This window comes from Camponotus vicinus, unplaced genomic scaffold (genome assembly GCF_025532165.1).
Source record: "Camponotus vicinus isolate PSW18456_S1 unplaced genomic scaffold, iyCamVici1.0 SCAF_5, whole genome shotgun sequence".
Lineage (NCBI taxonomy): Eukaryota > Metazoa > Arthropoda > Insecta > Hymenoptera > Formicidae > Camponotus > Camponotus vicinus.
In genome coordinates this window covers 20,417,811-20,444,135 of record NW_028141977.1, presented here as the reverse complement: position 1 = coordinate 20,444,135, position 26,325 = coordinate 20,417,811, and the positions used below count along the sequence as shown (strand labels likewise).

The 26,325-nt window shown below is 32.2% G+C and overlaps 1 protein-coding gene across 1 annotated transcript in view; it reads left to right on the top strand.

The window, feature by feature from the left end:
• The window catches only part of LOC145971791 (rap guanine nucleotide exchange factor 2), a 117,504-nt gene that overhangs the window by 1,120 nt on the left and 90,059 nt on the right, over positions 1-26,325 (top strand). Inside the window, exon 2 of the mRNA XM_083099844.1 lies at positions 24,769-25,211. Within this exon, the coding sequence (XP_082955970.1) occupies positions 25,143-25,211 (69 nt within the window). The 5' untranslated portion in view covers positions 24,769-25,142. The remainder of the gene's footprint in view (positions 1-24,768; positions 25,212-26,325) is intronic.

Here is a 26,325-nt window from a genome sequence, read left to right as displayed (position 1 = left end):
GTGCGAAATCATGGTCGTCTCACTCTTCACTGTCATTGTATTACGCAATGCGGATTTATGTGTTTACTGTGTACGAGACAAAAAATCTTGGAGCACGCTATGTGTGGATGGTGTTATATTTATGATATATAATTCTGAATATCAGCATTGCCATTGATGCAGTTCACGGCATTATTTAATTTTATATTGTAGTAGTTAAAAAAAATTGATAAAAATGTTGCGAATATCACGCAATGTCAAATAGATATTTGAATGAAAAGTCGCGGTATAAACAAAAATATAATGCATAATGTTAAATTGGAAATTAGTTACGCACTAATAATTGTTCTAACGCGTAGGTTTTTTTTATTTTCAATATATAATATATATAAGATTTTAATATATAAAATTTAGTAAATATATACATACATTTTTTTATTAATTTTTTTATATATATGCATAGTTTGTCGCTATTTTATATTAAAATATTCGACATTTTTTATTAGTAATCTATAATATAAAATAAATTGCAATAATATCATATGAATAATATAATTAAATAAAATGTACAATTGAAAAAATTTTAATTTTAATGTGATTGATAATAGGATATGCGTATCATCAAATCTTCTTTTAATTCCGTGAGATATATTAAAGCTATTAATTCTATTAAAACATGTGTGTCGTTCATTTAATAAATTAATATTTATAACCGATAGATTATACAGACAGATTTTGTAAATAAATTATAAAAATTGAAATCTTTGTTAAGAATCGAGCGAGTATTTCGTATCTGGCGTGTATAAATACGAGTAATCCTGAAATGTTCTGAAGGTTAATTTTAACGTGAGTGCACGGTATATTATCTCTAATTATATAACGTACGACATAAAAATTCGTCTCATGTAGCATTCACGGAATTAAAAGAGACATTTTAACAACGGTATCATTAAACACTCTAGTATGAATCTAATGGAAATCCCGATTAAATGGTAAATAACATTTAAGTCTTTGAAGTCGATAAATGATGTTTTATTTATTCGAAAAAAATTGTTTCGAATAAACAAAAAATTATTAGGACACTTTAATATTTGTTTCGTTAATCATTAATTAATTATAATTAATTATACTTATAATAATTAATAATTAAATATAAAAGATAATTAATATTAATTAATAATTAAATATAAAAATGTAATGATTTTATTATCAGAGATATTTAGTCTTAAAATTTCATCTAAAAAGTTTTTTTTTTGTTTATAAAATTTTCTTGGAGAAAGAGAGAAACAGAAATTATTTATATGAGAAAAATATGAGATTAGCACACACTTTTTTTATCGTTTGAATTTTTCTTTCCATTAGTGACATACAGTGATTAATTGCTTAATTATTTAGTTTAATTGTTGTAAAATTTATAAAATGTCAAATTTGAAAGTATGTACATGATACGATAAACAATATAAATAAGATCATGGAAAACACAAGAAAGTGCGAGACTTAATCGAGTAGACTGCGACTATCTCTAACTAACAACAGATTGGCAACAGCCAGTCATATAACGTGCATATGCGACTATCTGTAATTGAATATGATGATGATGATACCTTGCGAGGCAAGATATCTTCGTATATTGGCTTATACGAGTCATGACTCTGTAGAAATCATTATGTGCATGCAAATATCTTGATCGGCGATTAACGTCTTCTCGCGAAAGTCGCCTACTCTTCGAGAACGATTTTCGAGCGACAGACACGGAATTGATAGGGATGTTCGATTATTGTATTTTCAGGAATTCTCATTACTTAGAAATCGAGAATAAAATTCCCGAGAAAATACCTAATTTAAGCGAACAGATTGCTCTATTTAATCGCACGATGCATTAGAAATTGAGTGCAATGTTTTTACTATGACAATTTTATCTCTCATATCATATAAAATATGGCAATTTTATCTCTTATATCGTATAATATAAAAAATTGTAAAATATTAAATGAATTTTTTTGCATTGAAATATTTGTTTGGAATGTCCAAGATAATAAGAGATAATTTCATACTTTTTAATGCATACTTTTTTTTGTAAAATTCCAATCATATTTATTCCTATTTATTCATATTTGGATACGTAATAAAATATAAACGGAGGTAAAACGGAGATGAAATAAAACGGAGAGAGAAATTTTAACGTGAATTTCATCTAATGTGTGCGCTTTGAATTTTTCGATGTGACCTAGAACCATCCACGGATTGGAACAAACAAGCGTAAATTGTCTTCCTTAAATTTCGAATCTAGGACAATCATTTATGGAAAACTTTTCCGTGATTGGAGCTGCGATCTCAATATTCATCATTATTATTTGTTCCGTGAAGGATACAATTCTTTTTTCTCTCTTTCCTTTTTTTTCTTTTTTTTTTGCGAAGCTCACTACTGTAAAATATATTAACTTCAATCAAAGGTTACGAAATCTCGATATTTTGATAATTCTCTATTTATTTACATGTTTCTTTAATCTTTTATTCGTTTTTATTTGTTTTTATTAAACAAATTAATTATTCAAAAATTTTATGTTTAGCTTGCATTTTTATACAATATACACGAAAAAATTGCGTGCGTTATTTAATTTATTTCCTCTTAAATGCTATGCGCGCGTTTTGTGTTGGAAGAGAGTAGTTTTACACGGTGATTAGAGGAGTTGAACAGATGACATCGCCGTGACTCGCGTAAATCAGATACATACGAGTGCATACGAGGTACTCTTCTCATTTACGTAATGCACTCTACGGGATGGAAACAATGCTGTCGTGTGCTTCGTCGACAGACGTTGAAAAAGAAAGAGGGAAGTTCCGAGGCTGCTATTATTGAGCCCATATTTGTTATTTCGAAGAAAACGTTCAACTCGGTCGTAACGTTGAGGAGTGCAGATTGCAGCAACGATATACAGAGTTGTATAAGCTGTCCCTGGATTATTCGATGCGTCTGTATCACGTTTGATAAATATTGAAACGTTCTCACCGAGCGAAATTTCGCACAACGCACGCGATTCCGAGAGACGAGTAATTCCACAATTGTATAGCATGTGATACATGCTGCAACTGTAATTTCATATTGATGTATGCATGGCATTTTGCCATTTATTTGAGCTTTCATATGTCTTTGAAAGATGAAATGCGCCTTAGCAGCTGATATATTTGTTGTTTTCTTTTTATGAATGTTTGGGAAGTCGTTTCGTTTCTGCTTCAGAAAATATAAGAGTTATTGCTTCTCTTGGCAGAGAAACAAGTCGAGTAATATGTCATTTTAGAGCAAACAAGCAATACATAAAGTATTTTGATATTTTTAATTTCGATCTAAAAATCTTGAATTTTTTTCTTTAACACGTGAATGTCATATTATGTTTTGGAAAATGAACAACGTTACATAAGTTTAATAAATTTAAATGTAGCCTTTTTGCTAGATGAAGTTTATTTATTTAAAGTTTTATTATTAATTATGTGTGTTTACATTTTTATCGAGACCACTTTATAAGTACGATTTACAAAAGTTTTATCGTTTTTAGTTTCCTCATGTTTTAGGCTCAATGTGAATGCGCGAATTGAAATGCATCTGTGAGGTGCATGCATTTTTCTGAATGTCATATTTGCGACTAATCAATTCGCGCAACGTATAAAATAACAGAGGAAGATTTCTTTTGCGAAGAAAAAAAGGCAAGAAATTGTGTTAGTCTTTCATAGCGGAAGATGTTGAAGAGATTAGGAGCGAGAATTTATGCGTAGCGGTAATGGAAAATCAGAGAGAAATGTGTGCATCACGCTTGCATCGTTTGAGCGAGTCAATAATGAGGTCAGAACGATTGAGGTCCGTGGAGAGAATTCCGTTTTCTCCAGGGTTGGCAAAATTCCATAATTTTTGGATAAAATCTGTGCCAGTGGCAAAAATCGGTATTTTCCGAAAAAAAAAACTGATCTTTTCTATTAAAAAGATTAATATAAATGGTAGAAGTCTTTTTATTGATTCGTTAATTAAAAAAGTGCTTTTTAATTTAAGCTTTATCTAAAATAAAATCCGTAATAGATTAAGAATCGACGTAGCAAATAAATTAGTTCTTTGTTACAAGATGTTGAAAAATAAACGCGAACCAGATCTATGCATTGATAAGAATTTTTAATTCTATTATTATTACATTTCTCTTATTACACTCTAAAAAATTAATATAAAATTCAGTAACATTTATATCTCAAAAGTTTTTGTTTTAAAAATCGTACATATTACATATTTGAATTAAAACAGACTTTATTTTTATATTGATTTATTTTTCTAAACTATAGTAATTAGTATGATTTAATAATTAAAGCAAAAATATTTTTTTGCATTGTTATATAAATATATTTTAGTGCTACATATTAGTTATATTTTTGCCAGTTTATTTCATTGAATAAAATCTGGAACGGTCAAAAAGAGGAATTTATCATGTTTTTTCCATTCACTGGATTTTTCCGGCCAGCCCCATTTTCCTCGTATTAGTTTAAATAAAATATTTATATGATATATACATATCAATCCTTCTCTCTCTTTTTTCTGTCTCTCTTATATAAGAAAAAAATTATGATCAATATCGTAAGATATTTTTCGCGTGACATTTAATTAATCCTTAATGATTTCGAGGAAAAGTTTGAAAAATTATGTTACTAAATTGTATGCCAATTTTTGCTATCTAATATTTCTTACGTCATAAGTGTTATGCAATTGTATCGAACAAGAAACGAAGCTTGTCGTTCAATTATCTTTTCCGTTTCGTTACCATGCCCGCGATATTTACGTTCCTAAGTACGCATTAAATTTTATCGTAGCTCGTTGCGCTTATGAATGGAGATGGTCGTCCCGTGGGGAAGCGATGAATGCATCAGATCGATTAACCTTTTACGGCGCAAAGTCTTTTTTTTTTGTTGCAATACTCGTCGGGTAAACAGTTCGGAGTAGTAAGGAGCGAATTTTATCACTGTACGCACTCTTATATATTTATGAATGGCTGGGGAATAGACCGAGTGACTTTCAGGAAAATGCCATCAGTCACATAACACATGGTCACTGTTGTTTTGATACCGGCAATATTTTATCCCAGGAGTATAAATTTAATTTATTAGCTTATTGAGACACGTGTGCGCGAATGATAAATGCGAAACAACGTATATACGAGCAACACAATTCTTTCTTGTTATGTTTTTTCTCTCGTAAAGATTTTTTGATACGAATTCTGCAAATTTTCAAATATATTACTTTGATTATTGATTCGATATCGAATATAACAATCGAATATATATAAATATTCGAATATACAAAAACAATATATTTTTTCTCTCACATTCTCTTGCAAAATTAAATAATTGAAAAATGTATTCGTGCAATGTTCAGTCTGTCCGCGAAAGATCAATGCGTAGGTCGCAACATACATAAATCATATTTCAATTAACAATTGAATAGTATTCAAATAAGAAAGGATTTTTTTTGACGATCGATTCGCACTGCGAATGACAGTTATGCGTATGCGGTGTTTCGCAATAAAATTCTACTTTGCATAAAATATGCGATTTCGCTGATAATCGTTCAAGTTCGACCGCGCAACTTTCGAAGTAGGCTAACTCGCCGACCAAATGGCTACTGCCAGTAAATGCAACTATTGTGACCTACAGCCTGCGCTTTCCGTTAGACGTTATTATCCGCACCACCTGTCTTAACGTGCACTTCCCCTCTTCCTCTTCCGTTATCTCCCTTCTCGTATCTCCATATCCTTTCCTTTCCCCGTCTTCCTCCTTCCCTCGTCGTCCGTCTCGTTCTCTCTTCCCACCGCGAGCACCATATTCGCGTCTTTACTGTTACACCTGCGTCTCCTAGATGGTTCCGCGACAGTTACCTAAGAGAGCCATGTCAATTATTAAATCAATAATCTATCTTTCTTCCATTCATGCCTCTTATTTATGCGCATTTTTTACGTAGATCTCGGATAAATGCATTGTGTTTCTATTTATTATCGTCGTATCATATCTTATTATAAATATGAAAATTGAAATTATATAAGTGTATTGTGATAAATAATATTTAAAGGTAAATAAATATATAACTTTATGCTTTGTGTGCGTAGAAGTCTGCAAAAGTTGTGTAAAGTTCTCTAATAGACTCTCTTACGGTATGACACTTTGGAAATGGAAAATCTCTCTCTCTCTCGCACTCTTCTCTTTTCCCCTATGGGTGTATCTCAAAACTTCGTCCTTCGAATCTTTTTACATGCCGCCGTTGGACAAAGTTGCGCAGAGGAAACGATCCCACGCGTGACACAGCCTCGTTCGCGTCCGCGACGCGACGCAAAAGCTGCATATATTTGCAAACGGTTATACGGCGTACTTGCAAATTACCCTCGACGAAAATGGGATCTGAAAAGTCGCAGTGTTACGTCTTGATGCGCCGCAATTGCGTAACGCGATGTCTCTCGGGCGTTTTGTCGAGAACCCCCGCAAGCACATTTATATGTGTGCATCTCTTTCGATAAGACTTTCGTATAACGAGCTGAATGAATTTACGTAAATTAGCAACATTGATTCATAGCGATGATTAATATATACTGTAGCTTGCGATATTATCTTCTCTAATTGAATATTAATTATCTCTTATAGTTAATAGCCAATTAGTTGAACTTATAGAGGTAATGAACAATAGCTCATGTTTATAATGCTACTTTTTTATTTATAATAAAATTAATCATTTTAAACACTTTTCTTGAACACTTGCGATTGTTTTTTATCTTGTCAGAATGACATTTTCTAATTTTATTCTTCTATATAGAAAATCATTTTAATTATTAATTATCTCAATTGTTTAATACTTTCTTTCTCTCTTTCTTTCAGTCTTTACAAAAGACGCAATTTATAAAGTTAATTTATAAAAGACACAATTTGAGTTAATTTATTGAGAATGCGTTCATTAAATGCAATCAGACGTTGTTTTAAATCGGGGATTTACATGTGTCATTTCGCATTGATTAATAATTTCGTGTTTATAAAAATTTGTCGTCTTATCGTTATTTAAATATTTATTTGTGATATTAGCGTTTCTCGATCTAAACTCTTGCAATAATTTATTACGAGTATCTATGTATCTATGTATTTATTTTGTGCCGTTATTAAATCTCCATAAGAAAGATTTCCCATAAATGTAGCGAGTGTGTAACACGTTGTGTAAGATAAAATCTGGTAATTTCACTGGTATTTAGCATCAAGCTTAACGGTACACGTGGATCCATGATTCCCAACTATACTCGTCTTAATTTGAATATCGCGTGCGACATCAATAGTGGCGGCAATTAAAGAAATAAAATGCAAATAATATAGATACAATATAATTTGTTAACGATGCACTATGAAAATTATTTAAAATTTTCCATGTCTTAGGGACTTTCTAGTGACTTAGGAACTTGATTGTTACTGTATCTTATTGTATATATATGTTATATAAATTATTATTATACCCTAAATTTTTTATCGTGTTTAATTTTTGTTATAAATAAATTAAAAGAAAAAAAGAAGTTCAAAGAGAGAAAAAAGGAATAGATTTTCACAAGAAAGCGAGATAGAGAGGTCTTAATAATTGGTGTGAAATACGATCTGTAACCTCGAGACAAAGTCGAAAGTCTAATGCGTCTTTCAGAAAGTAGCAGGGCACGCACAGAAGACAATAGCCATAGTTGCACAATTCCGTGCCGCTGCTACTATCGTTGAGCACTCTCTGGAACAGGCGAGGCAGTGGTAGCGGTAAAAAGTGATGGGGCTAAGTTAAAATTCGTAGTCAGTCAGCGTGATCGCGATTTATTCTCGATTTTATCGGACTAAGAAGGAGAGAGAGAAAAAAAAAACGCGCGAAGGTGATCCAACCTTCGCATTGCATCATCTTCGAAGGGTTTTTGCTTCCGGCCAATTGTATCTTGGATTTCTTCCGGTCTCACGCTTCGCATAACTTCTCGTCAGTCAGATCTCGTTCTTCCTTCTCTCTCTTCCTTCCTTTTTCTCTCCCTCTCTGTTTTATACACATTCATACACACACGCGAAATTTGATTCTGCTAGTCTTAATCGTATTAATACATGCTCCTGCCTTTCATAATTTGGATCATGTTTATTACATCATTATATCCGTAAATAAATGTTTTTTCCCATAAGTTACAATTATGATTCACATACAAAGGAAATTAACGATGATAAATATTCTTGGTAAATTATTACGTGCGTAGGTGTTTTATTCGCATTATTTTATAATTACTTTAACACACCTGTTTGAGCGAGTATCCTGCTTATAAAGATGTATTATAGTAATATATTGTGTTGTTTAATACGGCTATCATGAATTATATCTTTTTTCTCTCTCATCCCAGTTATTACTTTCGCTCTCCCACATCGTTGTCGTCGTGTAAATGTTCGAAAATTGCACGGAATTTCATACTTTGCGCCAAAGGTTTCGTCGAGGAACGCGTTAGGAATTTCGGGTCGAGAGGAAAGGGCTCGAGGATATTCAAATTCATAACTCTTAAAATATATTAAGGAAATATTTTTGACAATATAAAATTATTTGCATTAGAATACAAAAAAATTTATTCATGGAATAAAGAATTATTATAATATATAAGATTAAGAATCTTATAATTGATGATTTTCTCCTCGAAGTTATAAGTATTTACACAGTAAAAAATAAAATTTTAATTATAAGATTTTTCATGTCCCAGAAAGTCCACTCTAAATTTTAAGTTAAAATAACTCATTCGTCGTATGTTACTTATTGACAAACTAAAACTGTTAAATAATTGACACAATACTTTACATTTATCTTTGGTATCGTGACTTTAAGTGTAATGTAAAAATAACATACAAATTAATTAAAAATTACATGAAAAAATAGTTACAATAACTCATAAGAAATGTTGAGGATATTAACATATAATAATAATTATTTTAACTTAAATTATTTGTAACAGAAACATTTGATTTTAGTAAATTTGATTATTTTGTATGTCAAATTTCGAGATTATTTGAAGAATTTTCACTTTAACTTTTCTTAGAATGTTAAACTGACTTTGAGACATGTTGATTGTTTAAAATGATTATGTATGTTAAAAATACTCAAAATAATATTCCATTTCTAAGAGACATATACAAAGTATTAAGTTATGAAGGTGACATAAAATTCAAAACGTGATAACACAAGAAAATTTTAATATATGGACGCACAATTTTTTACTGTGTAGCATTCGTTACAATAACAAAACAATATTTCATTTCTTATAAATCTGTTTACAGTTTGGTTTAATTTGCGCCTCTTAATTCACAGAAATTTTCAAATTGGCAAAAATTGATATTTGCATGTTAAATTTTTGGTGGGTGGTACCTTATTGGAAATTAAAATTTACGTATATTACGGATTTTCGCGTGCGTTCGCAAGGGGAAAGCAGGATATGAGGGTTGATACGATCGATGTCGGAGCGGAAAACGGGAAGTCAGGCATGAATTATCTCAAATTTATATTAAAAGCTTCGTTTCCCGATGCGAGAAGCCGCGGAAAATGCGTTTATGCGTGAGGGGTGCGATATGTCAATTTTCAGGCAATTTCATGGCAATTTCCTGATCCCTTCGTAAATGCTACAAGGAAAAGGGGAGAAAAGCAAATTCGCGCGAGGGAAGAAAATCTAAGAATCTAAGCATTTTGCTCATAAAAATCGGATAAATATTCCGAAAATGAAATTGGAAATTATGTCGATATTGATCGCAAGAAAAGGATTGTTTATCGACTTATCGTTTTTTTCAGAGTAAAAATTATTTATTAGCATTTTGTCTTATGATTAACGAGACACTTTATTTTATTTAATAAAAGAACAAAATAAATTATATGATTATATTGAAAAATATTTTTTTTATTCTCTATTTTTGCGCATTCCTTGGATTAAAACTAATATAAATTTAATTTTTGAATTTTAATGCTATAGATGTAAAAAAATAATATATATATTTTAAATATAATAGTAGAAATGCGAGAATATTTACATAATTTGCATTTTTTTACACTCGTAATTTTGATATTACTCGTAATTTTGATATTAAATTCAATAATTTAATTCTAATCTCTGATAACGTTTCCGTCTTATTTTGTAATGATAAAAGCGATAAGTTTTACATGGAGCGGAGTCTTATAATCGCACTCCCGCACGATTTTTGCACGCAATAACAACTCTCATTAATCCGCATGCCACGTAGCGTGTTTTTCGAGACATATCCTGGCTACGGCATGAGGAACCGGAAGTGGTTGTCTGGACATGTACGGCTACGTATCGAGAAAGGACGGTTCATTGTCGCTTGTGCAACGACCGTTGAAACCTGTGCATGATGTACGATACATATATATTAGTTTTGTGTAAAACAAGGATATAAAACATGAGTATTTCTACAGAGTGACTATACATTCTTCCTTTTTTCCTAAATAATTATTTTTCGTCAAATAATTTTTATCTCACATGACAATCCTTTGTTCGAGAGAACTCGAACGCAATCGCATCGTCATTGTACTCGAAACGAAAATGTCATCGAAAATGAATTCTCGCGAGTTTACATGGTACGCGTGGCACGTTAGAAATGGCAGAGCATTCATTACGACCGATCTGATTCTGATAACGGCATTGCAGGTGCAACGACGAGCTATAGAAGTTCATCGAGGGAGCTCGTAATTTAAGAGTAGAATCGATCGTCAGCACTCGACAAGTCGTATTCGCCATTTATTGTTTTTAGCAATTTAACGTTGATAGTAAGTCGTTTAAATATAATCGAATTGCCTTTGCAATAATTTTGCAATAATTTATTATTGAATTAAATATTTTCGCGTATACATGCACTAAATAAATGTACATAAATACATAAATTAAATATTTTCGCATATACATACATTGAAATACACTTTAAATATTTAATTGATAATATACCATATTATTAATTTTCAATTTCTTCATAATATACATATAATAATCATTTCCAGAATTGAATTACATAATACTTTATGTAAAACATTAGATTTTTTTATCATATTTATATTGAATATTACTTTAATCTCCGTAGCTTTTTAGTTTCAAAATTGTAAATTTAAAATAAAATTGATAATTAAAATAGAGACAGAAGGAAATACACTAGCTACGACCTTTTTTGTCTATCAGATAATACAATATGATTTGTAATTATAATCTTAACAAAAATTAATGTTATTTAAAAAAATTAATGTATTTGACTTGAATTTATAAAAATATTTTGTTTGGCATTTTTGTATAAATTACTCAAATTAATATTAATCATAATGTTATTTATTACCAAAGATTCTATCATATGTTTTTTAGTTACTAAACATACAAATTTGTAATTGTTTTGCATATCTTTCAATTTTCAACATGACTTTTTTTATTGTTTTTTTTTCCTAAAACACACAAGAAAATGTTTTCAGCTGTAAAAAGGTAAAAATTGTACGACGAAAAATGACGTGCGCGAAAACATATGTTCGTCTGATGACGAGCGTACGGCCGAGACAATCGACTTTTCGACGGTACCAGGTGCGCGGACTTGGAATTCGATCGCAGCAGGTGACTCGCTCGCTCGCGTGCTACTCTCGCGTGATCTCGTGTATGCGCGTATTAAAGCGGCCGTCGTACTATCGATTCGTTAGAGGAGGTTCAGTGACCATCGAACAGCTCGGACTCCTTCGCCGAGCTCTGTGTATTGTATGTGCCATTGGTATATAAGCTGTATAGCCTTTTTCAAACTTGACTTGGAAAGGTCGGCGAAACATTGCTATTAACAATAATATTAAAATACATACAGAGTGGAAAAGGAAAGCAAGCCTTAACAAGGACATTGACCTATATTCGGCTTGTAGATTTAACGCTAAATATGATATTGAATTTTATCTGGCTAATGTTAGAATGACATGCAATGTCAGAAGATAGTAATTATGCAGTCATATTTAGCATTAAATTTGTGGTGAAAATAATTTTTTTAATTGTTTAATTGAGCTACATTAAAATTAAATATATAATCATAAAAATAAAGATAATTGTCATTAAATAATATCAATATTCCAGTAATATTCAGTTATGAAAAAAAAAATATTAATTTATAATGATTTAATATACAACGATGATTGCATGACACATGTATGATTTTATATATTTTCATCATATAGAAGAAAGTAAATATTTATTTTATTAAAAATGTGTATGCATAGAAACTGACACGAATCTTACTGACATAATACTGAATGTAATCTTACTAAATAATATTGATTAGATAGTGAGAATTTTTTTTAGTCACATTATATATCCAATATCTTTGTGTTTTAAGGGCGTTTCATTTTCTGCATTTTGAATTTAGCATAAATTTAGAAATGACCCTGATATAATTCAGGTCATTGTGCAAAATTGATTTCCTCGCTTTCCAGTTTATGACACTTTTGTGTCTCATTTCTTTATTAAGATCAATGTGTACCTGAACACTCTCTTTGAGAATTTTATGTATTATATCCCACATATAAAAATTATTCAATGTAGAATTAGCATTCCCGTTAAAATAAAGCGATTTGCAATTAGATTAAAAGATATAAAGAATATCGTTGTATTCTTCAACATTATTGCGACCTAACATCAAAGCTATCGATTTTTTTAATTCAGAATGACAGATGGAAAAAATAGTCGCGGATCTTCGAAGCGGATGGTATAATTTCGCGAGAAGCATTTAATATGGGAGCTTCGACGAGGCGATGAGAAAGAGAGTAAAAGAGAGCGTAATAAAGTTTATTATGCTGGGCTGGCAGGTTCTTCGATGAGAAACGTAGTAAAACGCGCGACGAGTAAAACGGAGGACGAAGACAAGCGGATAAGAAGAAAGCAGTTTCACTGTGCGTCAGTTGGAATCTCAAGTATCTTGGAGCGAACATAGAGCTACACCGAAAATAATTTGATTCATCGTAAGCCTGAACATTTCAATCACTTTCTTATTAATTTGTGTAATTATTAATAAATTATTTGCGCATATTTATGCGCAAAATACATTATTATTTCTATCAAATTGTTAACGACTAATTTAATTTGTCTAAACAATCGTATTCAAAATATATCTGGAATTTATCTGTTGCTGCAACGAATGCAATAAATGAAATAAAACATATTATTTTATATATTTCATTAAAAAATATTTCGTTAAAAAAGAAGATGTTAAATGCATTTATTGTGAATAAAGGAATTTGAATTTGGATAAATATATTAATATCTGATATCGTGAATGCGATAGAAAGCGTGTTTCGCAAATTTCCTATGCGTCATTGCTCTCGCGCGTGTTGCACATGCGAGGAGCGAATTCTAAAGATGCACGTAAACCGCGAGACGATTAAGTATGACTAATCGCTCAAGGAAGGAACGATGCGCTAAAAGCAGCGATATAGGTAGTCGATTCTTGGATAGCACGGGGTGCAATGCCTCCCAGGTAATCGCTCTTACAAGGACTCGAATATAATTACGAGGCGATCGTTAATTATACGTACGTGCGAAACATCAGATTAACGACTTTGGAAAAATTTTTTTTCTTGACGCGAAATACGGTGACACATTGCCTGCGCCGCGACTCTATTATTTTAATTGCCCCTTATTCATGCGGATATTTTATTTCATCCAATCTGATAGAAATTATTTTACGGATAATGGAGGTAGATTAAAAAAATGGAAGGGGTAACTCTCACGTGTTCTTGCATTAATGAGCCATATTAAAATGATCGTGGCCAGATAATTGCGCCTTTCTGTTATATTAACCCGATCTCGAAATATATCTCGAGTATTTCGTATCGCGATGAATATAAAAAGCTTTAGAGATTTTTGTAGAATATATTAATTTTTATAATATCAATTTTTTAATATGTCAATTAATAATGTCGATTAATGTAGCTGATTCATGTGCGAATAAGTTTAAACAACTTAATAGTGTCATAATGAAGTATAAAACAATTTTCTTATTATTTAGTAAATTTTTATTTTTATACAAAAATTATTATTATTATTAATCTTGAAATTAAAAATAAGAAATAATGTTACATGATAGAAGAATATCAAAAATATCTTCGACTTTTCTCCACAAAATTTGCATAGCGAATAATTGTGTTTCTCAACTCTCAAGACAGACCAGAGATAACACGCGTTGTTTCCGAACAGAAGCCATACACCATATTGCGATGTCGTGCATGGAAACGCACACATATGTATGTTTGAAATATGACACGGCAACTCTCTCTCGCGAAGCTTCACTCATGCTCGTCGATTATCCGGATGTAATATCGATTACTCGACCATAAACTTGTCTAGTTTCCTTGTCAAAAAACTAACTTTTTTTTACATATATAAACAATTTATATAAAGTTATACAATTCTAGTTAATTCTTTTATTTATTGTTTATATTTTTATCGATGCTTATATATTTTTTTATTATTATATCTATTCTTGATTTGAATATTTTTTAATCCTGAAAAAATTTGTGCAAAATTACAATTTCCTTGTCCGAAAGATGTATCTTATTTTGCTAAAATGATTCCGATGATTCTGACAGAGAATCAAATAAATTTAATAAATTTCATAGAATTTTATCTTGTGGGCCTCTTTGTAATCATAATTTCCAGAATTTTTATTTAATGAAAATTATATTTTTAATATTGTATTTTTAAATGTATTTATATATTTTTAAGGCCACTCGCGATTCTCGCAGGAATTGTTTTACAAATCAATATCAACGTTTCGTGCAATCTGTTTAATACAAATTTGTTTTAACAACAGATTTACAAAGAGGTTGTAATAATGGAATGACTTTATACAATAAACATGAAACGTGAAGCACCAAAAGTTGAATGCGCTCTGCGGCGCATTCGAAAGCCCGAATAAACAAACAAGTGCATGCAAATCTCACCATAATATATCGCACGATATAATATTTGCACGCGGAAAAACGGTGGAAGGAAGAACGATTATGTTTTTTTTATTTTTTTTTCCTTTTTTTGCTAATCTAACTGCGAATAATTTTTGCTATAGCGGAACCGAAACCGCAAGATACCGCACGACACGATCCACGCGTTTACGTAATTTATTCGCGTCGCTCCTGATATTCGATTTCACGCAATGAACCGCCGAGATGCGGTCCTTTGGAAAGGTCGATCATCCGTTTGTACAATTTTCTCAAGGTCGCGCGTTGTCAAGAGGGAGAAAGAAATACATCGACAATAATCCCCCTGCCCGCGAGGACGTTTCTTCCCTCCGTCCCTCTGAGAGATCGGCAGATGGACAAACGGAAACGACTTTTTACCTCGGCACTTGGTGCCGACTGGTGCGTGAGTGCATAAAGGGTGTCCTATTTTTATAGTTAGCAACTTCCTTTCAGTGGAGACTATTCGTCAACTTGCTTCTAATTTCGCCTATTATGCGTTATTCTTTTTCCATTCTTTGGAATTTAGGAGTGTCATGATTCTCAATATATTTGTCAATTAATATTAATTATTTTTATTACGATGAGATTATAATGAGCTAATTTATGATATCTCTAATATACTTTCCGTTACTATTTATATTTTAACAAGATCGCGATATCGTTCGATTTAATATATGACTTATTGTGTATTTTGAGTCTCTCCAAATCAATTTAGATTACTACTCAGAGATATCTTTGCGTTAAGTGTTAGTCATTGAATCTTATCGTTTTGAAGAATCTTGCATTCTATTCTTATCAAAAGAGCATATCGTCGGAAAAATTAATACATATCTAGATTAGCTTATACATCAAATGTTTCTGAGATAACGGAGCAAAAATTTCAAATTCTTTGATTATTTTAAAGTAAGTTTTTTAACGATATTTTTTGCTTACATATGTGCATTAAAGTTTGTTACATTAAATGATTGAAAATGGAAAGTTTCTCGCAAATTAGATTTCAAATATACAAATACAAACTTTTGATTTTTGTTAAAAATTGACACTATTATATACACATATAATACCTTGATAGAATCACACGATTTCTGATCTAGAATTTAATTAACATGGCAATTTTCGGAAATCGAAAAGTCACGAAAAAAATGACGATGAAATTTTCATCGCTCTTTCAGAAACACCCTATATGAATGCATTAAGCGAGCATATACGCAGGCATTTATTGGCGACGTGCGTGGAATGTGTGCGTACGCCATGGACGGCGATAATAATGCGATGAGAACTATCCCACGCACCGCGGATACGCATGAGGAGGAGCGCCTCATCGGACGTTTTCTAGCTCCGGGCTCTACTTTTCCACTCGGTTTTCATCCTTTTTTGCTCATTCCTATACCCGGCACGCATCCGTAGCCAGAGTGCGTAGCGGCTCAAACGGCTGGCGGATGGCGAGTGCTAAGAAGCGGTTATTACAGCAGGTTCGATGCCACGAACCTGCATGATGAGAGTGCATCGGGAGCCACCGCGTTTCCTTTTCTGACCGTCATCTATCCCGCGAGCAAACATCCGCTCCATTCGACCGTTCCTAGCTTTACCGCTTCGGTTAGAGATGAAGAATTTTCACGAGATTTTCCCTCGATTAAACTCTTTTGAGCGTAACGTGCCGAAAAACAGAGATAATTGGATTTTATTTAAAAAGTTACACTTGGCTCTTCGGAGGAATTTTAAATTTTAATTCCTGAATAATTAATTCCTTCTCTTTTCTCATTCTTTTATACACGATAAACGTTGTAATTGTGTTTTATCTTGCGGATGCGATCGTTAAAATATTTTTAGTACACAGCATTTTCGACAGAGGTTTGTATTCGATTTTTAATTCATCAGACATATTTTGGTCTCAAAATCTTGATTTTTTTTATGTTGGCAAATTAAAAAATATTCTTTGCGATAATATTCCGGGTAATTCTTTATCGGTTCATCTGCGCTCCGATTTGCGACGAGTTTGAAGTGCTATTCTCCACGCGAACGAAGCAGTCGGCGGAGGGAGGTACTTTCTAGGTACTAAAGAAGTCGGCGTCGAGTGTATGCGAAATAGGGGCACAAAGGGTCGGCACCCTCGCGAATCGACTTAAGTTAGCGTGCCGACGGGCACTCCACTATTTTTGCTCTTGGAAAGTTATATATCACGCTCGCCAACTTTGAATTTCCATGCAGGATTAATCGCGAAATGTTGCTTGCGTTGTTAAATTACTTTTATTTTTTGTTATTATTTTCGACATAAATTAAATCAAGAATTTGTCAATCTTTAATGTATTAGGTGGCAATACTCGCTAATAAAAAAATTAATTATTAAATTATAAGTTTTTAATTATTAATATATTTACGGTATTTTAAATAATTCTTTGAAATTTTCTCTTAATTTGTTTGAAAATTTAAAATAATTTCATAAATTATATTACTATTTGATAATTTGATAAAAATAATTTTCTATTTTTTTCTAATTTTGCAACGATCTTTAAAAATTTATCGATTGTAATATTAAATTGCATAAATGTATAATATAATATAATTTTTAATAAATGTGCTTTTAAATAATATTATAAATATTAATTATAGTCAACATTTTAATTGTTATATCAAAAGAAAATGTGATATAACAAATAATAGAATATTAAATTACACTAAAAATGTCTAATGTTAAATTGAGTTAAATCTATAGCATGTTTTTTAGACTAATTGGTAATATGATTCACGATTTAAGAATTGTTGAGTGCAAAACATTGGAGCATTAAATGGCCCAATAAAATTCACATCGATAGACTATATTGCCTATTGTTGTATTTCTAAAGACCAGCGCTCGGGATTGTTTGAAGAAAGAACAAAGAAACGTAGCGATGAACTATGGTGATTGTTGGAAATTTTCCCAACCGTTTCTCGATTGCTACGTTTTCCAGCAATATACGCTATTTAAAAGTATCCGCGAAGCGCGAACGTAGTTCGTGTTCCCTCGTATATATTCTGCAATCCAGTGCCTCTATAATTATGGCTACAGATCTAGGTGAACTGGCTCACTTTATTATCCTATAACGTGAGAAGATTCCTTCCGCTTCGCAAGTGTGAGAGTTGTTGATTGACAAGTGAATTGAATTGACAGTTTCGAGGAGAAAATAGCTAGAAAGAAATTGAAAACCATAAATATATCTTGTCAATTTTATTATAAAATAAAGCATGGCATTTTTTAAACATAAGTCTGGAATTTGTATTGGACATTTTTTATATAATGTAGGATTTCTCAAAAGGAAAAATTCAATATGGATTATTGTTCAAATTTGTATGAAAAGAAAATTGTGATTGGATACACATACATCCATCTTTATAAAAGACATCATTTTATGTCAATTTAATTACAGTCAACTGTACTAATGTTTAATATAGAATTAAATTTTAGACGGATTAATATATTTCGATAATGATTTGTTTCTTTTTTTACCTAATTTTATTGATAGGAATATTGAAGTGTTTGTTCTTTTTAATGGATCTTTTTATCGGAAGTTATTCATGTACCAGATAGATGTTGTCTGGTCGCTGCAACGCGCGACAATCGAGTGCGAGGGCGGGCAAAGTCGAATTAATAGAATGTTATATAAAAAAAGTGCGTAGATAAGCGAGCGGGGGACGATCCGGTCGTTTAATGAGGATGTACGCGTATTATGACAGCGTAGGTCGCACGTCGCGTTTCTAATCGCGTCGCAGGGTATGTTAGCGGCGTTAATAATGGTAGCGTGGATGTGTAATAATGTTGACGACGATATGAACGTGCCAGAGAGTAGGCCAAGGATCTTCAGAGAGGCCGAGTATCGGTACTGATCCATCAAAGATGTTCGAGCTAGCTTCATTAAAATACAGCGAAAAAACTTGAACGTGCGGTATCTCGTTTCTGAGAGCTTAGATTATTAAGTATTTGCTACACAAGTGTAGCAAATGTTGTACTTAAACTCGCATTACGCAAGATTTTGTAACAAGTATACGTGTGTATGTGCTTCGGATGTTAAATCTCACAATGTTATACGCATTTGATGTCCCACAAAATCAAATCAATTATAACAGATTTTTAAAATTAAGTTACAGTCAATTAAAAATAATAATATATATAATACTGAATAGTCTCAAGTATATAGTAATTAATAATTATTAATATATAATAAATTAAAAACAATAATTAAAAAAATAATAATTAATTTTAATAATAATAAATTTTATTCATAGTTTTATTAGGTAATTAAAGTCGTTTTTAAGATGAATAATTTATGTAATATCTTTGAATACATTTTAAATACAAAACATATGCATGTAGTAAATTCAGGGAGAGACTGCAAAGAAAAATATGCATGCGTGAAAAGGCAGCGGATCAGTAATACGGATATCCGAAATTGTACAAGTATCTTTCAAGAAGTCTTTCATAGTTGGAGCACATTCTATACTTGACTTTCTTAGAAGTCGATAAGATCGATAACCCTTTGACAGCTTTTGCGTCTTTCGCGATAATACCAGCGAGCGAATTGCGATACGATATTGTATATTTATAGAAAAATCTGATATACAAAAATGGATATTCCATGCGGATATACACGAAAGTAGCGATATGAATCGTAATCGATTGTTTTACGTCATATAAGAGAACACAGATGCCAAATACATCACCTTTGATCCACAGTTATTCGGATAGTTTACGTTCTTTTGAGCCGTGTTGCATGAAGCTGTCAAAGAGAGAAACATATCGGGCAAGCTAGCACGAGACGAAGCATATTCCGCAGTAGAATGTCGCGCGCTTTTAACAGACGAGCCTTTGTGATGTTGTACTCTGTCCGAAATATCGCCGTCAGCATCTCTGGATCCAATCTAGTCCGTTCGTCGGATGCACAAGCACTCGGAGCATGAGTGACAAACGGCCGGCACACACGCTATTTATTCCGTTTCGGCCACGTGTTTCGAAATTTGGAATTTACATCGCCAGTTACAATCGGTTTACGCGAAAAAGTTTTGCACCTGAATCGAATTCTCGCTAGAAATCGATAAATATGTCGCGTTAAATATACGGGTCAGTGTGTCGCTCTTTCAAAAATTGCTCCCGCAACTTATTTTATCGATGATCTATCTCTCATTTGCATTTCGCGTGCCCACTTTTGAAGTAACGGTATCAAGTAGTCTATTTTCTTCTCTCTCTTAATTCCCGTGTGCAATTTTTAGTAACGCCGTCTACCTGCAACGCTTATATATTTTGTTTCATGATGGTCACGGTACGTTTAGACTTACATACGGTGAATCTCGCACGGTCGCCTCGGTGATTTAGATTACTTGAAATACCTCGCTGTAACGTATAAACTTTTGAAGCAATCCTGGAGAATAGCATATCTGTTTACGGATACTGATTGCATTCTGACCGCGTATTTGTAGCACGCAATTGTAGAATTCTCGCTCTACATTTGTAGGAAACGCGAGTGTCTTACATTAGATAAATGAAACAATTTGAACGCGATAAGGCCCGACTTATTGTTAATGACGGTAATTATTAGCTTCATAGTTTGCTCGGTCGATTTGTTCGATTTGTCACTGGAGCTTTTGTTAATAACATTGTTTTTACGACAAAAGCAAAGTGTTCGGGAATAGAATGTTATTTATAGACGATAAATAAAGAAGACATTTGGGAGAATAAAGAAAAGAAAAATGTATAAAAAAATAGAAAATAGAGACTTTACCTCATCCTAATAACGTTATGTGTCTTTTATTATGATAAAATAATAAAATAAAGTTTTAATGAAGACAAGTTTAAAATGTGAGCGAGGCGTTTATGCGACACAACGATATTTTGTTATCTTTTCTAGGATGTCAAATGTCATCGATATGCACGAATATATCCTTGAAGTTCGAAGCTCTTATTTTATAGGAATATTAAATTAAGATTCTTTAGCTATCTAAAAATTAACATGTATTATCCTGAATGCAAGCGATAGTGATAGATAAATTAAAAATATAATATCGAACCTTGAATAACTTGATTTTATTAACAAAAGAGAATTTACTTACTATATAAAAGAGCTGGCTTTTCAAGTTTATTTTACTTTTTTATTCACAGTCTTATGTATAAAATTTTATTCAATTGTATTTTTCAATTATTTCAAAATATTATCAGCTAAAATATATATTAAATATTGTTAGTAACTCTGCAATGTACGACGATGCAATCTGAACCGAAATGCAGGGCATAATTACATAAGCCGAGCATCCGATATTAGAAGACGGAGTATTTACTCTGCAGGTCTCGTTTCTCACATAGGAGGGCGGCTTTACGAATTGCCCCATATACCGAGGATATTTTTATCGATGAGTCGTTTACATGGCGTCGCCGAAGACAGATTTGACTCTAGGACCCACGCGTTGTCTAGGAAAGTACGGTGCTGTAAACAGGCCGTGACGTAGATTCTGCAAGCATGATATATTAAGTTTTTTTTTTATGAATGTAGAAGTATCCTTTTTACCTGAAATCTCTTCGATGAGTATAATCCCCTTTATGTCGTACCGATGACTATTGAAGGAAAAATTAAATTTTACAATTTTATTATTATATTGCAATTGTCGTAATTAAAAAAAATGGACTCGCGTTTTGTAGAATCTTACATGTTTGTTTAATCGTGTCACATCCTTTCGTTGAACGTTCAACGACGTTGCGATGATGAATCATCACCTGTTCATCGAACATATCGGCGCAATGTTTCATCACGCTATCTGAATGTCTATTCGCGCCACACCCGCGCGTATTATTATCAGCCGCAGACTTTTACGCAGGCCGATAACAAGGCTCGTAACTGACTCGGTGATCGACCTATATGCAAACGTAAACATCGACAATAACTCGTTACGGATATGCAGTTGTTGGACCCGCCATCAATCCGCCCATCCCGTCAATCGTCAATTACGTATTGTTACACGAGTCGACTCGATGGTCGATGATCGGGCACGATTAGCAAATTGATATACGCGCCTCTGTCCACTTATCCGTCGCGTTTTGTTTAACGAAACGGCGTCTCGCTTCGTGGTGCATAGGCGAGTTGCGAGACGCGGACTCAGCGAGTTCCTTTAACGAAGGGGAGAAAGAAAGAGCCGGTCGAGTCTCGAGCGGGAAAAGAAGAAGAAGAAGAAGACGACGACGACGACGAGAAAGAGGGAAAAAACAAGTAGTACGAAGCTAAACAGAAACGATCCGCAAGGCCGACGAAGCTCCGTTCTTCTTCGTACTCCACCTCGCCGTGCCAGCCTCTCTTGAGATATTCCTGCGCTCGTGTACGGCTTTTATTCTTAATAGATTGCCTTCCTTTGCTCCAACATTCGTGTGTAAAAGTTTATGCAAGAAGCCTATAAACAAGTTTCTGCTTGCGCGTAATTCAAATGATGATTTATTTAAATGAGGGATATTTATTTCCCATTGAATGCGCATGTAGTCCTTCGAAGATTTTATTTACAAGTAATACTTGATATTGCTGATATTTTGATATTAAAAATGGGATAGTTATCTTTAATGCACTGGGAAAAATCGTTTGATTGACCAACAAGATGTATCTGATAGAAGGCATTTTGATTAAACCAAGCAGAATTTCTAGTTATCACGATAAGACTCGATTTTTTAGAACGTTTAATAAACTTTGCTATGAGTATTTGATTAATATTTTCTAGTTGGATCTATAAAACTTCTTGTTATATCAACTAAACATGGACGTAGTGATGCCATTTTCTTTGTAAATTTAATATTATTACCAAAAAAATTTGATAAATTTAACAGGAAGAAATTAATCATACTCATCTGGTAATTCCTAAAGGAATTTTGATTCGTCCATTTTCCAACAGACATACTGATTGAATCTATCAGATTTCTAATTAATGCAGATTTTTTTCTCAGTGTGTGTTTAATATTTTTGCCAACGTCTCAAGACGTTGAGTAAATTTTTAAATTCCTGTTATATTTTTCTTGTTTGTCTGCATATATAATGAGGGATCTGAAAAACCTTGAACTATACTGATAAGTAATAGGTTAATGCGAAGAGAATATTCTTGAACGACAGGATCGATCGGTGAACGGAGGAATAATGCATAAGTATTGGTGGGACTATTTCGACAGCGCGCTCATAAAGTTTCTTTTTAAGCAAGATTGTAGGCGGATAGAGAAAATATATATGAAACACCAGACGGAATACGATTAAATGTATTCGAGGTCATGATCGATCTGTCCCGTCCGCGTCCAGAAGTTATTTTTGCCCCTTTCAATCAAGAAGTAAAATCCTCCACTTGTTCTTAGTCATTTAAAGTCGCTAGTCTCGCACATTTAAAATTATCCTTTGTTATATAGCTGTGAACGAGTCAAGGCCAAAATTATATATTTACGTAAAAATTAGATAAATATCTTATCACGTACATATGTATTCGATGTAATTTCTTACCATTCTGCAATTATTAAAAATTTTAATACGACAGATAAATGTGAATGGGAGAGAAATTACATGGAGACTATATGAACTTTAAATTAAATATTAGCTGCCAGGATAATTAAATAAATTTTCAAGTACTTCGATTCAATTGAAGCGAGACTTGGTCCCGTTCTATAAAGATCAAGAACCTCTAATCCCGATATTGTTGGGTTCGTGGATGATCGCAACGCCAAGTATTTGTGTGACCTCGACTTACCGCTTTCAAGGTAGTTAAGATAACGTGTTTCGCATGACGTTACTTATTCAAGGTCAGAGGATAGATCGGAAGAGTTAAAGCATAGTCTTCTCTTCTTCTTCTTTTTTATGTTTCGAATTTTTATGTATCGAATTTTTTAACGTCAATTGGATATTAATTGGATTTGGTTGTATATTTTTAAACTGCGCATGCAATAGTATATTTCGTATAATTGGATTGCGTAATATTATATAAATATGATTTATTTATACAATTTGTTATTTATATTATTTTATTACTACGTATTATTTATATATTTTTTTATTATTTATCTGTAATTTATATTTTTATTTTAGTTATTGAAAAGAAATGTATTTTTATTAAAAATATAAAATGAAAATATTTATTTAATATATATATTTTACTATATCTTATATAAATTATATAAGGAAATGTTAATATTTTATTTTATGCAATATCGCAAACATAAACATAATACGTAAAAATGTACATAATTTTTTTAAATATTTTTAATACAACATAGTGTGTGTTGTACATAAAAATGTATAATTTATCGAGTCGCATAAAATATTGGGATTATTAATTTATGAGCCAAGTCTCAAGTACTATGTAGATACACGTAATCTTCACTAACATTTCCGGCCCTGAAGGAATTAAAGGTCAGCATGCTGACGTTTCCAGTTTGGTCGATATATGTTACATCTGCAGGTGCACTTTAACGAGCAACTTCCGATTCGAGACGTTTATAATTCAACTTACGTGTCTTGCGATTTATAACTGTGCTCTTTGTCGTTATTGAAAAAAATTATTAAAGTGGTGTGAGAATGATGAATCATATTTATGTTGCTCTACGAGGAAAGCTTAATAATCGTTTTCTTATCAAAGTGCTTATACAAGCACTTGTGATATAGTCAAGGCACAGCCAAGCAAAAAGAAAGACAGCATGTTTATCGCGAAATGATACAAGTGTCCCTGGAAAACTGATAGCATGTTAAATTGAGATCATTATTCTTATTTATATTTTTATTTATTTTCTGTTACAGAATCTCACACATGATCGTCGAGATTGGCAGAAACACACTATGGTGACAAGATATGTCCTTCCGAAGATTCGTCAAGATATTTTTTCACAAGGATATTCCGTGACTCGAAATTTACATTTCGTGCATAATACAATTTTCGAAATACGTAAGATATGCAATGGAATCTTACGCGAAAAAAATGCGCCTTCTGAGGACCAATAAAATCATACGACTCATTTTATAAATGGCCGACAAAGTCTCGCATGTATCGAAAAACGAAAATCTCTTCTCTCATCGGTGGCGGTGGCGATGTTTAGAAACGAGTCTCTGATCAGGACACGGAATTGCGCGACAGCTGTTAGAAAAAGGACCGTGCTATAGTCTTGCGGGCTATTATGACGGACTACTTGGATCCACACTTTGTCCGGGCTCTCTGCCGTGATCCAGAAAGACGAACCCTTCAGGTAAGTGTAAACAGTATCCGTTCTCTGATTATCTCAAAGTTTCTTCGAGAGCATCGAATCGAGAGATTCGCCAAGACGTGTCTGCTGACTTTGCGAGCAACCTGACGAGCGTGCAATCTATCCACTTGATATTTGCATAACGCGCACATGGCATAAGATTAGTGAATGTGCGAATTGTGTGTGTGGTCGCGCGACTATCCGAACTCTGTGAACACGTACATTCACAACGGTGAAAAGGTTAAAGGACATCATTGGCAGACAATCTTGAGGCAATGCTATTGGAACTTTCGAAACTAGCACAGATTTCTTACTTTTATGTAATCGAAATAATATTTTTTGTGTAGATCTATAGTAGAATGATAGCTATTTTATATTACTTATATAAAAAATAAGAACGCAATTATCATTAAAAAATTCATATAAAAAATATGAAAAAATATATTTTAATAATCATTTTTTAATGTAATGAATACCAAATGACTAATATAATGAAAATATTTATGATATAAAGATGCGTTGGAAAAAAAATATTGACAATTAAAACTTTTCAAGTAATTAAAACAAATGTACTCTTGTAACATTCATACTATAATTATAATATTGATTAAAAACTAAAAATATGTAATGATTATTTAAAAAGTCATTAAAAAAATTACTTAGCGATTTAAATAACTTAATTTCTTAATTGTTAAATAATTTGATTCAATCTTTCGAGTATTACCTGAATAAATATTTGCTCAGTCTATTTAATCGAATCTTAAACGTATAGTAATAAATTACGTCTCATTTTTAATTTTTTCTCAAAGTCCATTTTTTTCGACCGTTCCCCTTTCTGTTAATTGATCAATTACCGCGTTTATGTATCTAACACGCATGTGTGAAACATGTGAGATATAGAAACGCACTAAAATATTACAATATTGTTTTTATCAAGTATTTCCTTCGATCAGACGTTATTGTTATCATTCAAGAGAATATATAATAAAAATCCGCTACTTTTGTAATATATTCGATTTGATAACGTACGTATATATTCGTAACATTTTATTTTCCAAGAGTATAAATAGAACATGCAATATTTTCTATTTCCACAATAAGAGAAAACGGTGGATAT